The sequence below is a fragment of the Sorghum bicolor genome, chromosome 2 (genome assembly GCF_000003195.3).
Source record: "Sorghum bicolor cultivar BTx623 chromosome 2, Sorghum_bicolor_NCBIv3, whole genome shotgun sequence".
NCBI lineage: Eukaryota > Viridiplantae > Streptophyta > Magnoliopsida > Poales > Poaceae > Sorghum > Sorghum bicolor.
In genome coordinates this window covers 76,152,277-76,167,483 of record NC_012871.2, presented here as the reverse complement: position 1 = coordinate 76,167,483, position 15,207 = coordinate 76,152,277, and the positions used below count along the sequence as shown (strand labels likewise).

The following is a 15,207-nucleotide window of genomic DNA, read 5'->3' as shown; positions in this document are numbered from 1 at the left end:
ACAACTCCGGATCTACATGCTCGTGGGCTAGCGAAGGGGGCGCCGAGGTCACCTACTTGCCTGAATCCAAGCGCGTGGCGGAGCGGATGACGGACCAAAGGACATGCGTTTGGATATATATATGCAGCAGAAAGATGTGGAGCAGGAGGTGCCACGTACGTATTCTCTCCCCTTGATTGATCTCCTCTTCGGCTTTATGAAGCTCTTCTCTTGGTTTGGGCCTTATTTAGTTTTAAAATTTCTTAACAAAAATGGATACTGTAACACTTCGTTTGCAATCATATTAACTACACTTAAAAAATTCGTCTCGCAAATTACAGTCAAACTATACAATTAGTTATTTTTTAATCTATATTTAATGCTCTATGCATATGCCGCAAGATTCGATGTGTCAGAAAATCTGAAAAATTTTACAAATTTTTTGGTAACTAAACAAAGACTCAGCTTAGAAGTAATGATTTTTTTTCTATATGGTGTCATTACGTGTGGTGTGTCTAATTTTAGCAACATTCTAATAGTCCATGCCTATAATTCCAAAAAAAAAACACGTTCAATTTTCTCTATTATGGAACCGTCCGTTGCTCAGTGGAAGTTTTCTCTACCTATGCTTTTCTGATTATTGTACCAACATATGTACATTAAGAAAATAAGAAATTAAAATTCTAATATATTTACAACTAAATATTTTATTGGAGAAAATATATCAAAAAATATTTTAAATTTGATATTGGATTAAAAGAACAATATCATATTATTGTCAACATTAACTTATATTGTAGATGTAATACTCATCTTAAAATAAACCGTAGCTTTAAAATTTTGTGCAACATAAATAGATATGTATCATTTTGATCACTGCTTTTTATAAACATTTGATATTTTTTTCTCCCGTTGCAACGCACGGGCATGTTTACTAGTATTAATAAGAAGGAACGTGAGAGACGCAGTACAACTTAAAACCTTATTTGGCAAGGATTACCGGATAAGGTGTGAAGCCTAAGGAATTACTCGCAACTAGAGAGGCAATGGGGGGGGGGGGGGGTTTCTAATGCCTAATACTCTCTTTTATCTAATGTTCAGCTCTAGCTAACATGGCGTGCTGCTAGGGCTGCAGTCACGTGTGGAGGAGGTGTTCCTTTGTACCTCTCCAAGTACAATTTAATAGCCTCATCCCCAGTTGGTTTAACAAGACCTCGCGGAGGTCAAGCATTTCCATGCGGTGTTGTGCCCTTCGTGACACTGCCACTAACATGACCTTCTGGTGACGTCCACCTTTTGCTGGTGTTGTTACATACAGGACAGGCGCGGCAGCAGCTTCCTTGGTGTTGTTATATAAGCATGTGCGTAGTTGGATGAGACTCAAACAGAGGCAGGCTTGTCTCGATGGAGCTGGCTTTGTTTCGATCAACATGGTCTTGGTGGGTTGGAGTCATGGCCGAAAACAGAGGCACGCTTGTTCTCCATATTCGCATCTTACTTCCTATAAGTAACCTTTTTTCTCTAAATTTGATTACCATTGCAGAAAAAATTTCAACATTTTTGTATCTCTAGAGCATCTCAGTACTCAATATTTTTTTCCTAAAAATATGAAGTTTTACAACAAAAATGTATTGGAAGGAATAAAGTCATCTCCAAAAACTTCTAATAATCCACTTCTAAAATATAGAAAAATTTCACATCAAGAATTCTATACTATTTCTAAATTATCCTAACCACTTTTACAAAATTCTCTCTATGTATATTTGCATCTAGAACCTTTCCCTGCTCTTTATTCTTTCCACACCCTTTTCCCTTTAGATTGGCCAACAAATGTGTGGGAAAGAAAAGATACGCACGACTCACAAGCGCATAAAAAAACGTTATGTAGGTAGGGAGTAAAGTGGGTGTTGGATGGTGCTAGACTGCTAGAGTGGTGTTCACCAAATCACTATATGTAAAAACGGGTGAATAACTTGATCAAAAAAAAAAAAAAAACATTCAACATATGCATCTATCAATGACATAAGGCAACAACCACCAACATGACCACTATATATAAGGCTATCGAAGGAGCCTACGAAAAAAATTATTGAATGGCTGATAATTATTAAATGACTGACAGATTATATTATTTTCGGTCGTGAGAGTAACATGACGCATGAATAAAATGGTAAAAAAGGCGAACACACCACATTATTTCCGGCCTCGACATCCAAAACTAGCAAGCCACAAGCTGCAGTAGCTGAGGCATACATGGAGAGACACTGTGACGACGACATTCATGCATGGACCATGGAGACACCTTGACGGCGGCCGCTTAGCTAGCTAGGCCTGCATGCAGCTGGGGGGCTGACCTGGGCACGGCCTTGCACACCAGCGGCGTGGCCATCTCCAGCGACATGTTGAGGCGCTCCGACAGGTCGACGCCGCCGCCGCCGCTGCTGGCGGCGCCCGCAGGGGCCCACTCGAACCGGTGCAGCAGCTGGGCGACCCAGAGGTGGGTGGTGGCGAGGGCGAGCATCTTGTCGGGGCATACGCGGCGGCCGGCACCGAAGGGGGCCAGGCGGAGGTCGCCGCCGAGGACGCTCACGTCCTCCTCCTCCTCCTGGAACCGCTCGGGGCGGAACTCCTCCGGCTCCGCCCAGATGGCGGGGTCGTGCGCGATCGCCCACATGTTCACCATGGCCGTGGTGCCGGCGGGGACCAGGGTGGCCGCCGACGTGCGCGTCGTGGATGGCCAGGCGCGCCCACGACAGCAGCGGGCCCTGGCGGGTGCATGCGCAGCGTCTCCTTCACGACGCTCTGCACGTAGGGGAGGTTCGCCACGTCGGCGTCCGTCACGTTGCGAGTGGCCACGACGGCGTCGAGCTCGGACTGCGCTTTGGCTTGGATGTCCGGGTGCAGCACCATGCATCCTCGACATGATCCACCCATCAGGATCGCCACGGTGTCCGCGCCTCTGAAGATCATCTCCTGATCAACACACAAAAAACAAACCATTTTTTGCATGAACGCAAAGTTTAAGAAGCTAGCATCATGCATGCGAAAGAACATGAATAAAAAAAACTCTATGCCAAACGATTGATCTTACATTCTTACCCAAAGAACAGCGATCATGTCAGAATCAGACAGCTTGTCCTCTCCCTCGAGGTCAACAAGGACGTCGACGAAGTCGGTCATGAACTCATCGTCGTCGACTCCTCCGGTTCGCGCGTCTCGCTCTATGATCCTGAATGATCTTACCGACGAACACCTCAACCTTCTGGACCAACCTGTTGCACCGGCGGCGCACGCCCTGGAGATCGAGGAACTTGATCAATGGCAGGTGCCCAGGAGGTCATAGCCCTCGGTGACCATCTCGTCGAGAAGCGCGCCCTCTGGGCTGGCCAGGTCGTAGCGCTTGCCGAAGACGGTGGCCATGATGTGGTTGAGCAACGCGGCGTGCAGCACGCGCCTCAGGGAGACCTCGCCGTGGCGGCGGCGACGTCGGAGAGCATGGCCTCGCCGATGGAGACGCGGTGGTGCGCGGCGCCAGCGACGCGGCGCGGTCCGAAGTGGTGCGCGGCGGCGAGGCGGCGGAGCCCGCGCCAGCGCCCGCGTCGCCCGACGGGGCGAAGCCCATGGCGCGGTGGAACAGCAGGTGCCGCGCCGCGTCCTTGACGGGGCGGTCGCCGAATGCGGGGCTGGTGAGAGCGCGGTGACCACGCCCGTCGGGCCCGACGGCGGGCGGCGGGAGCGGGAGAGCGCCCACGCGGGACCGCCAGGAGAGAGCCATAGGAGGACGGCGGCTAGGAGGAAGACGGCCAGGAGGGGCGGGAGTGGGGAGGTGGTCGGGAGGAGGAGCGAGTCTTCTTGGCCGGAGGCCATGGTGAGCACCATGGCTGCTGGGTAGTGATGGGTGGTCGTCTGATCGATGGGGTGGGGGAAGTACAGGAGCAGGAGGTATGGAAAATGGTGGAGCCGGATTCAGTAACTTTATCGAGCAAAGTTACAACGTAACGTTCTCTCAATCTCCACCTTTCACCTGCCATCTGACGGCTACAGTAAATTTCCTACCTTTCAGCTCAGGCTAATAAATGAGACGGAACACACGAGACGCGGGAACGACGCCGAACTGACCCACAGCTCCCGCCAACGCGCACAGCGCTGCCCGCGCTTCGGCGAAATCTTCGCTGCTGCACCGCATCGTCTTCCTCGCCGTGCTTCTGTCGCACCGTTCGTCAGGCCTTTGGCCGCGTCGCGTCGCCGCGCGCCGTCCGGTGCCCGGCCGCGCTGCCCTCCGCACCTCCCGGGGCAGGTGGAGGCTGCGCCGGCCGGGAGAACAGGAGACCCGCCCCGGCCATGGAGGAGCTCTCTCGCGTCATGCCATATCTAGGTACGAGATTCACACCCTCTGTAATGGAGATGTCCACGATTGCACTATTTTTTTTATTTTAGTGCCCTAGCATGCATGAATGCTTATTAATCTACCTCAAGTATCTACCAAAATACAAAATAGAATGCAGCCACATGTTTGAATGCCATCTAATTTGATAATCCATGAACCAGAAGGAATTATTTTGCTGAATTTCATGTCAGGAATATTAGCTGCTCTAGCTTGTTTCATATGTACTGTTGTGTCCATTATATTATCTAAAGCTTCAACAGAAATTTTATATGTTCTGGTTTGTCAGTTATTTAGGTTACAGAACTAGTTTATGTGTGGGTCAGAGAACAAATTTGTGCAATTGTGATTACTGTACAAGGCCATGGCAGAATTAAACAAGGAGGATCCTCAAATTGGCTTAAGGTTCAAAAGTGCAGATGAGGCTTGGCAGTTTTGGTTGGCATATGGGGGTCGCACAGGCTTTGATGTGAGAAAAAGATACACAAATGTAAGCACCTTTGATGGTAAGGTGACCTCATGCAGATTTGTCTGTTCCAACGAGGGCCTTAGAAGAAAAGGGCAAACAAATCATACGACCAAATGCTTTAGAGCTGAAACAAGGACTGATTGCAAAGCTCGAATGAGCCTTATATTGGACCGAGTTGCAGGAAATTATGAAGTCACTGATGTTGTGCTTGAACACAATCACCTTCTTCACTTGCCAGAAACTCGGCACTTGATGGCATCACAAAGGAAAATTTCAGAGCTGCAAGCTTTTGAAATAGAGACTGCAGATGATTCTGGAATTAGACCAAAAGCTGCACATGAGTTGGCTAGTCGTCAAGTTGGTGGACCACTTAACCTTAGCTACACTTGCCGTGATCGTAAAAATTATTTACAAAGCAAACGGCAGCGGGATTTGGCTTTTGGACAGGCTGGAAGTATGTTGAAGTATTTTCATGACAAAATTGTTGAAAATCCATCATTCCAATATGCTTTGCAGTTAGATTGTGAGGGGCATATAACCAACATATTCTGGGCTGATGCTAAGATGATTCTTGACTATGCACACTTTGGTGATGTGGTTACGTTTGACACTACTTTTGGCACCAACAAAGAGTATAGGCCTTTTGGTGTTTTTCTTGGCCTGAATCAGTTTAGAGAAACCACTGTTTTTGGTGCTGCACTTCTATTTGATGAAACAGAGGACTCATTTATATGGCTCTTTCAGACTTTCTTAGCTGCACATAATAGAAAGCAACCTAGAACTATCTATACAGATCAAGATGTGGCAATGGGAAAGGCTATATATAAAGTCTTTACTGAAGCATATCATGGCTATATATAAAGTCTTTACTGAAGCATATCTGATCTTAGTCTTTTGTGGCCAAATTGTAGAAGTGAAATGGCCCAACTATAGTCTTTTGTGGTCTCGTTATAGTCTTATGTGACCTACTGTATTACTGAATGTGGCATGTATTTGTGTTTTGAACCTAGAACTCCCAAACTGGAAAATTCTAATTTCTACTGATAATTATAATATAGTTGTCCCTTGTATTTATTTGTTTTGCACTCTTGAGGGTACCGGCTGCTGTGTATTTTGCTTCAATCTGCAAAGTGTTGGAAGCCTTTGCTGGAAACACTAAGGTTCATTGGATCTTGTGAGCTGCTTATAACAAGGGAGGGAGCAGGGACCTGTAGGAATTAGTATTTGGTTTAAAAAACAGAGAGAGGCTGGCCTGTCTGCTTGCAATTTTGGCGGGGAATGGAGGTGAGTTGAAGCGCCTGTGCTTCTGGCTTGGGCTGAAAAGCAAAGTCCTAGCTATACTCGTTGGATGTTATCTGGACGATTGAGATTGAGGCAAAGTTACAACGTAACTTTACTCTATAAAGTCACCCAATCTGAGTCCGAAAATGGTGAGAGGGAGGGAGCCATTAAATAGGGGAGAGTGCACTGACAATGAAATGCATGCCTGCTGATTTGGCAACTGTCACGGCAAATAATCTACTGATTTCCATTCAAATTGCAGTGTGTATTTGGTAAAAAGCTAATAACGGCATTATAGGAGTATCATCGAGAGCCTGACAGCCTGCCCTCTTTAAACAATAATACTAATAACGCATTTATACTTTAAATTAGCGTGATATAAATCCTTGAATTTTCCACCTAGTTCGTTAGTTAGTACTCCAGTAGTATTTTTTTGAAGGGTATTTTTTAGCTACTCCCTCCTTATTGAAATAGAGTACATCGTGACTTCTAAAATTTATATTAAAATATAATATATTTTACATAATAACTTTGTTTTGATTTTACAAGGTTCGTTAAAAAAGAAGTCATGATTTGAAAAGAAACTTTATTATTATAATAATCTATGGGTACATGCGTTATTTGAGTGTTTTCTTAAATTGTATTAAATTTTTTTTAATGCCTATTTTAAGAAACTACAAAGGGTATGGAACAAATTAAGACCAGCTAGGGCGAAAGGCAAGCGCAATAATATGGAAAGATACCAGAAGATATGTCGTACTTCATATAGAAGGTACATCATATGGAAATACAAACTTCCATGATTACCTCGGAGTATATATATGAGTGACTGACATGCATATAAGAGCTTTTGCTATTACATCTATGTCTTCTTAATTAATTAAAATCAACACAAATCAAGCTAGAAATCTAAAAACTATCAATAAAAATACTGAAATGTGCATCAACATACATACCAAGCTGAAAATCATGAAAATGCTTACATTTATTTATTAATATATCAGTACAAATAGTACAAAATTATTGTAGATTTAACCAGAAGCGATATCTAAGCCAAGTGTTGTACGAATAGGAGTGCGAGGAGGAGCCCCTAGTTGATGGGAGGAAAACGAGGAGACGACACTGGTGCCCCGAACCGCCGTGGTGGACGAAGTGGAGGACTAGAAGGTGCAGCGCCCTTTCGAGGGGGTGGGAGAATAGGAGTACGAGGAAGTGGAGGAATGGAGGGTGGAGTGCCCTTCTTAGGGGGACGGATAATAGGGGACGGGAGGGGTGCCCCTAATCGTGGTGTAGGAAGTGGAGGAGTGGAGGGTGGGATGCCCTTCTTAGGGGGAGGGATAATAGGAGATGGAATGGGTGCCCTAAATCGTGGTGCAGTAGGTGGAGTGCCCTTGCGACGGGGAGGAGGTATACGAGCACGAGCTGGAGGAGGAAGAATAGGAGATGGGAGTGGTGCCCCTAATCTTGGTGCAGGTCGTGGAGGAGTGGAAGGTGGAGCACCCTTCTGACGGGGAGGAAGTAGAGGAGCTCGAGCTGGAGGCTGAGGACGGGATGGGAGGGGTGCCCCTAATCTTGGTGTAGGTTGTGGAGCTATGGAAGGTGGAGCACCCTTCCAACGGGGAGGAAGTACAGGAGCACGAGCTTGAGGTTGAGGAGGGGACGGGAGGGGTGCCCCTAATTTTGGTGTAGGAAGTGGAGGAGTGGAAGGTGGAGCACCCTTTCGACGGGGAGGAAGTACAGGAGCATGAGTTGGAGGAAGAGGAGAGGATGGGAGGGGTGCCCCTAATCTTGGTGCAGGACGTGGAGGAGTGGCTGGTGGAGCACCCTTCCGACGGGGAGGAAGCACTGGAGCACGAGTTGGAGGAAGAGGAGAGGACGGGAGGGGTGCCCCTAATCTTGGTGCAGGACGTGGAGGAGTGGCTGGTGGAGCACCCTTCCGACGGGGAGGAAGCCCCGGAGCACGAGTTGGAGGAACTGGAGAGGACGGGAAGGGTGCCCCTAATCGTGGTGCTGGCTTTGGAGTAGTAGAAGGTGGAGCACCCTTTCGACGGGGAGGAAGTACAGGAGCACGAGTTGGAGGAAGAGGAGAGGACGGGAGGGGTGCCCCTAATCTTGGTGCAGGACGTGGAGGAGTGGAAGGTGGCGTACCCTTTCGACGAGGAGGAAGTACAGGAGCACGAGTTGGAGGGAGAGGAGAGGATGGGAGGGGTACCCCTAACCTTGGTGCAGGACGTGGAGGAGTAGAGGGTGGAGGACCCTTTCGACGGGGAGGAAGTAGAGGAGCACGAGCTGGAGGTTGTGGAGGGGACGGCAGGGGTGCACCTAATTTTGGTGTAGGAAGTGGAGGAGTGGAAGGTGGAGCGCCCTTACGACGAGGAGGAAGTATAGGAGCTCGAGTTGGAGGAAGAGGAGAGGATGGGAGGGGTGCCCCTAATCGTGGTGCGGGAAGTGGAGGAGCATAAGGTGGAACACCTTTCCGAGCGGGAGGAAGAATAGGACCCCGGGCGGGAGCCCCCAATTGAGGACGAGGAAGAGGAGTACGAGTAGGAGGAGGTCCTGGAGTCAGAGAGGGTGCACGTTGTCGTGGAGGAGGTAGAGGAGTGGGAGGTGGAGCTACGACAACACTAGCTATGATAATGCTGCGAGCGAGAATGAGCAATACAGTGATCAAGAGGTGGTCTAGCAATGAAAGGGTAGTGCACGCCATGCTTTTGGAAAGAGAAGCTAGGCATGTGGTGTTTGATGTCGGGAACACACTACGGTAAATATATAGTGTTGGTCACCTTATGTCCACCAAGTGACTTTGTCGTCTAAATGGGAGTAAGATCCGTGCATGCAAGAGCAAACAAGAGACCCACATCCATGTCCATGAGAACCTCACAACTGAGTGATGCGAAACAACATCTTGTCCTCACAATAGGTACTAGTACTACTATAAATATATAGCGTTGGTCACCTCATAGCCACCAAGTGACTTCATCGTCTAAATGGCAGTCAAATCCGTGCATGCAAGGTCATAAAGGAGACCTAGATCCATGTCCATAGAGACCTCACAACCGGGCAATGATGCTAAACATTCGGTCCTCACCATAGGGTGAGGTCATTGCTAAGTGCCGATATACACTCCAATTGTCTTAAAATAAAAAGTTTTATATTCTATATATCGGATTAGATAATGAATCTAACTTAGGAATAAAAAAATTACATATGTAGAAGTAAAAAAAATCAAGTTATAATTTTTGGCCCATGTTTGAATCCAACTTGAAAATCCCATATAGAAGTAAAAACATCCAAAAAAATATCGCGACGTGACCCACTAGTAAGTCAGATCAATCTCGCACCAAGGATATTGTCCCAACAGTTTTCCTCGACTTGACCTTAATCCAACCCAACCCAGCGTGTGACCAGATCTATGCGCAAGCAATGCCTACACCCAGGTAAAAGTTAAGAAGCACTAAATTACACAAAATAAAAATGTCATCGTGACATCGTATCATGCTTTAGCGGTCCATTATGTCGGTGAATCGACGTGACGTAAAATAACACGAAAGCAATGACTCCAACCCACCAAATTGATTGTTTTTTTAACAAACCAACACTAGTGTTTCAATATGTGTGCCATGTGTCCTCGACTTGACCTTAATCCATCCCAGCCCAGTGTTTGACCAGAACTATGTGCAAGTAATGCCTAAACCCAGTTAAAAGTTGAGAAGCACTAAATTATGCAAAATAAAAAATGTCATCGTGGCATAGTATCATGCTTTAGTGGTCCGTTATGTCGGTGAAATGAGTTGACGTAAAATAACACGAAAGCAATAACTCCAACCCACCAAATTGATTGTTTTTAACAAACCAACTCTAGTGTTTTAAGAAGTGTGCCACGTGAGCTAAGGCCTGTCCCACCAGAGAAGAAAGAAATGGTTTTCATAGCATTTATTAAGCCACCACATAAGCAAATTGTTCATGTGAGAGTTAACAAAGAGATAGAGAGGGAATCCGGGTCCTTCTTGACAAATGATTTCGGCTCCTCATCCAAAGCAATGAAGAAACTAATAAGGTGTTTTCACCCAAAAACTTTTTGCCCCATCATACAAATATTTGGATACATGCATAGAGCATTAAATATAGATTTAAAAAATAACTAATTGCACATTTTGCATGTATTTTACGTGATGAATATTTTAAGCTTAATTAATCTATGATTGGGCATTAATTGCTATAGTTACAAATGTGCTATAGAACCTAAAATTTTTTCTTTTCACGAACTAAACAAGACCTAACGAGAATGCTTTGCGGTAATGATCTTGTTTCCATCCAAGGCCCAACTGTGTACATGTGAATCCCTATGTCTTTGCGCTCACCATCTAAAGTTGAGCAACAGGCCGGCCCAGCCCGACATGGCATGGGCCCATGGTAGGCACGGCCCGTATGGCCCGCGTGCCACCGAGTCGTGCCTTCACAGGTCATCTTGCCTGTCTGACGGCCTAGGCATGACACGTGAGCCGATTTTTGGGCCAGACGGGCCCAAAAGCACGAGGCCCAATAGTCCATCGAGCCGGCCCATGTATATGAAAAACATCAAATTTAATACAGAATTCAACAATGAATAAGTAAATCGCATTCAAGTCACAGATCTTGATACTTCACAATTTAGATAACATAATACTCATAGATCATATTTCACATGCCAAAAATCACAAGTTTCACAAGTCACAAAACTTGATACTTCAAGTTTCACAAGTTCCTTGATACTGGGCCGACGCCATGCCTACTGCTAAAAGTGGGCCGGCCCATGCTGCTCGGTGGGCCAAGGGGTCGGCCCAAGCATGGCTCGATACGTGCTTTGGGCCGACACGAACACAGTTGGGATCGGGTCGTGCCGTGCTCGGGCCGGGCCAAATCACCGTGCTTTGAGTCGTGCCTTTAGCCTGCGGACTGCATGCTCAACTTTATCGCCATCATGCCACCCGCAATGCACCTCCGCTTGTTGTGTTGCCTGGTCGTGCCCTACAGTGTGGCCACATCCACCTCACTACTGCAGCTGTCTTCAAAGTTTGTGAGAGGAGCATGATGCAAGGAGGGTGCGGCACCCGAAAGCCACAAGGGCATTCTGCACTAGGCATAGGCACACCCTGGTTTCGCAACCTCGCTAGACGACCATGCTGCTGGCCACTCTTATCAGATATCACTCAGTGTTCGCCTCTAGCGCACACCTTCCACTTTCAAGCTACACGCCGCACTCGCTTAGCTCGCTACCTTACGTACCACGTGGGCCTTGCCTGTACCCATGTGCTCCCAATCGAGCACCTAGCTGCACTCGCAGGGGTGGAGCTACATGTTGTTGTTGTGGTCAGTCAAAACCCCAATAAATTTTACTAATCCTTCTATAATTATACAATCATAATAGTAAATGTTCTCTTACAAATACATAAGATTACAAAAAAGACCTTGATAACCTCGTGATATAAATTTGTAGCTACGCCCTTGCCCTCGTCACACTGCAAGGCCGCCATGCATGCCACCGTGAGAGGCCTGGTACCAGAAGAGGAGTTGAGGGAAGAGAGGAAGAATGGATTGGTGAGAGAGAAATGCGTGGAGAGTGGAGACTAGAGAGAAGGCATATAAAAAAATAATGTGGGTCCACTCGAAGAAACTAGCTAGACGTTGACCGGGTGATATATAGACCTTGTTTGTTGCACACTTTCACTTTTCACGACCATTGCATGCGATAGCTGCAGTTGTAGCCATAGTTACTACCACTGTATGAAACACAAATCTTCATAAAACTTGTTCTAACGCGTAGAAAAAATCACAATAACTTACAATTTAGCCATTTAAGACAGAGGGAGTACTACATGCATGCATTGGTACTGTGCTGGGCTTGCAACTGCAACCGACAACCGTCAAATGGCTTAATTTGCAGCCGTTGGATTATCTGTATCACCTTGCATGCATCGAAGAAGGTATGAGAATCATTTGGAAGTAGCACATATGTTTGTGCGTTGCTACGCAAGTCTCAAAATTTTGACACAAAGAGTCAGGACTCAAGAGCCAAAAAAAGTTTAACCCCCTCACCCCCGAGAAAAAAGACTACGGAGGGACATCATTTGTCGTCAAACATTTCGTATTAAGGTACATGACTCCTCTCTTAATAAAAAACCTAAAACCTCATACTCTACCCGTACACAGGAGCCCATTACCTTATAAGTGAGCCGGTACCACAAACATGTGCGTTGGGTACAAGGCGGGACATACAAGGTTTTCTTTTTCTTTTTACCCTGCATCACTGCAATTCATCCTCATGAGGGATCAAACTCAGGCCGTGAGAGTGCCACCTAGAGTGTTTGACCAAACAGTCTAAGCATCAATTGGCAATTTTAAACAAAAAAGAGTCAGACTGACAAATAAATTAGTACAATCTCCATCTTTTTGCTTGATTGCAATGTATATATGGACAACAAAAAATTGTAGAAACATGGCCAGAATCGACTCAAATATTAGGCACCAGCCTATGATTTAGAAAACTAATTAACAAGTAACTCAGTACAATATTTCATCACCAAAAAATCCAAATAAACAACTATTTCAAGTTACACAAAATAATTTTGGTATAGAGAAACCGACATATATATGTGATGAATGCTAGCGGAGTAGGCCAATCTCCTATTTGCTTCTCTTAAATAGCTCACAAAATCAGTCTCCTCTGCCTCTCGGACAAAGAGCTTCATCTTGCTGGTCCAGAACCTGAAGGTAGAAAGAGCCCAGAAAGCAAAAACATTATTTCCAAGAGCTGCACTCACTCCCCCAGTCCAAAAGTAACGCCATACATGAGCCTGTAGAGTTTCCAAATTAGCTGCCTATTGTACAGTTGTACGTACTATTATTGGAGCTAGAGGCAGAAGCCACAACAAGGCTTGGTTTAGTTTCCAAAAAAATTTAGAATTTTCTATCACATCGGATTTTTGGACACATGCATAGAATATTAAATATAGAGAAAAATAAAAATTAATTGTATAGTTTGCCTGTAATTTGTGAGACAAATTTTTTGAACCTAGTTAGTCCGTGATTAGACAATAATTACCAAATATAAATGAAAGTGCTACAGTAGCCAAAGGCAAAAAATTTCATGAACTAAACAAAAAGCTCCGGACTCGATTTCATGAAGCCCAATTACAAGATTCATTATATTGAAGAATTTGAACACATTAAAAGTATGCTGCCCAATCGATCAATCAGGTCAAGATCCAACAATCCATATAAAATTCGATGGTTCCAACAAGGTTCCGGCCGGCTGATTGGCGATAGGAAGATGCTAGAATAGAATTACAGATTTGTTTTAATCTTTCTTGATGGAAGGACGAACCTTTGTGCTGATAGAAAACGAGTGAATACAAAAGCAGTTAGGCAAAGAAAATGATTGCGATCCCTTTATAACATGTGTTGTTAATTTGAGAGGATGACCATGGTCTATAGTTGACAAATGTTTCTCGCATATCATAAACATGCATTGTCTCATGTCTCGAAACAAATTTCAAAAGAACAAATACAACAAGGAAACCATTGCAAACCATAGAATTGACCGAAGCATGAATGAGTGCTAATTTAGGTTACATATAATTATTGAAAGGATAGATGAGTGCTAGTTAAAGAACGTTGAATCAGATAATTGAGCTGACCATTTTTAAACAATAGCACTCACAAGGTCAACACATAGATCTCATCCCATAACCTATCACTGCACTCGTCTTGGCAAAACACTCGTCTGGTTATAAAAAGGACATCTACACCCCTTTGGGCAATAGAGATTTTAACTCGATCAATTAAGTGTTTATCATGCTGTTAAAACAAATGATGACGACGGAGCAGTGCGCGTGGTGCGCGCAGCAGCCTCCGGATGATGGCGCCGTAGCCATGGCTGCCCACTAGCTACCAGCAGGTCGGCGCGGCGCTTCTCCGTGGCGCTGTACAGTACAGCACGTATATGTACCTGGACTCGCGTGCTTCCACCGCCCGCGTCGATCAGGGCGAGGCAGACGCGTACGTCGCGCCGGTCTTGGCAAATCTTGCGCAGGCCGGCCGGCGTCCACGTACCTGATCGCCTCGCCGGCTCCGATCCTGTTCGATCGAGCACGTACACATGCAATGTAACAGAGAGGAGGAAGATGACGATGACGACCGGTCATCAACTAGCATATATAGACCCATGCATAAGACACCGTGAGCGCGAGGTACGTACTCGATCGGAGAGCAACTGCATGCCATGCTTGACGCTTCTTCCACTCGTACCTACAGAACTTGCCCCCCGCCCCACGATTCACAACCTCTCTCTCAGAGCACTCGCTATTACATATGTGTTTTCTTAGTTAACTAAAATCAACAAAAATCAAGTTGGAAACCTTAAAACTCAATCCAAGCACGGAAATGTGCATCAACATATATACCAAGCTGTATCGCAAAAAAAATATATACCAAGCTGATAATAATGAAAATGCTTACATTTAATTGTTAATATCGGTACAAATAGTAAAAAAAAATTGACGTACATTATTTAACTAGAAGCAATATCTAAGCCATGTGTTGTACGAATACGAGTGCGAGGAGGAGTCCCTAGTCGAGGGGAGGAAAACGAGGAGATGGAACTGGTGCCCCGAACCGCCGTGGTGGACGAAGTGGAGGACTAGAAGGTACAACACCTTTTCGAGGGGGTGGGAGAATAGGAATACGAGGAAGTGGAGGAGTGGAGGGTGGAGTGCCCTTCTTAGGGGGAGGGATAACAGAGGACGGGAGGGGTGCCCCTAATCGTGGTTTAGGAAGTGGAGGAGTAGAGGGTGGGGTGCCCTTCTTAGGGGGAGGGATAATAGGAGATGGAAGAGGTACCCCCAATCGTGGTGCAGGAGGTGGAGTGCCCTTCCGACGGGGAGGAGCTATAGGAGCACGAGCTGGAGGAGGAAGAATAGGAGATGGGAGTGGTGCCCCTAATCTTGGTGCAGGTCGTGGAGGAGTAGAAGGTGGAGCACCCTTCTGACGAGGAGGAAGTAGAGGAGCACGAGCTGGAGGTTGGGGACGGGACGGGAGGGGTGCCCCTAATCTTGGT

General features: G+C 46.0%; 1 protein-coding gene and 1 pseudogene across 1 annotated transcript; one reads left to right on the top strand and one right to left on the bottom strand.

Moving 5' to 3' along the window:
* Positions 382 to 3,952, bottom strand: LOC8074435 (annotated as a pseudogene).
* On the top strand, positions 4,066 to 5,906 carry LOC8078537 (protein FAR1-RELATED SEQUENCE 5). Its single transcript, XM_021454927.1, has 2 exons — positions 4,066 to 4,354; positions 4,653 to 5,906. Exon 2 carries the CDS (start codon positions 4,728 to 4,730, stop codon positions 5,691 to 5,693), a length of 966 nt encoding a protein of 321 aa, XP_021310602.1. The 5' UTR covers positions 4,066 to 4,354; positions 4,653 to 4,727; the 3' UTR covers positions 5,694 to 5,906.

Bases quoted from the DNA above. Each gene is read 5' to 3' on its own strand.
- LOC8078537 (XM_021454927.1), top strand. From the start codon at position 4,728: ATGGCAGAATTAAACAAGGAGGATCCTCAAATTGGCTTAAGGTTCAAA.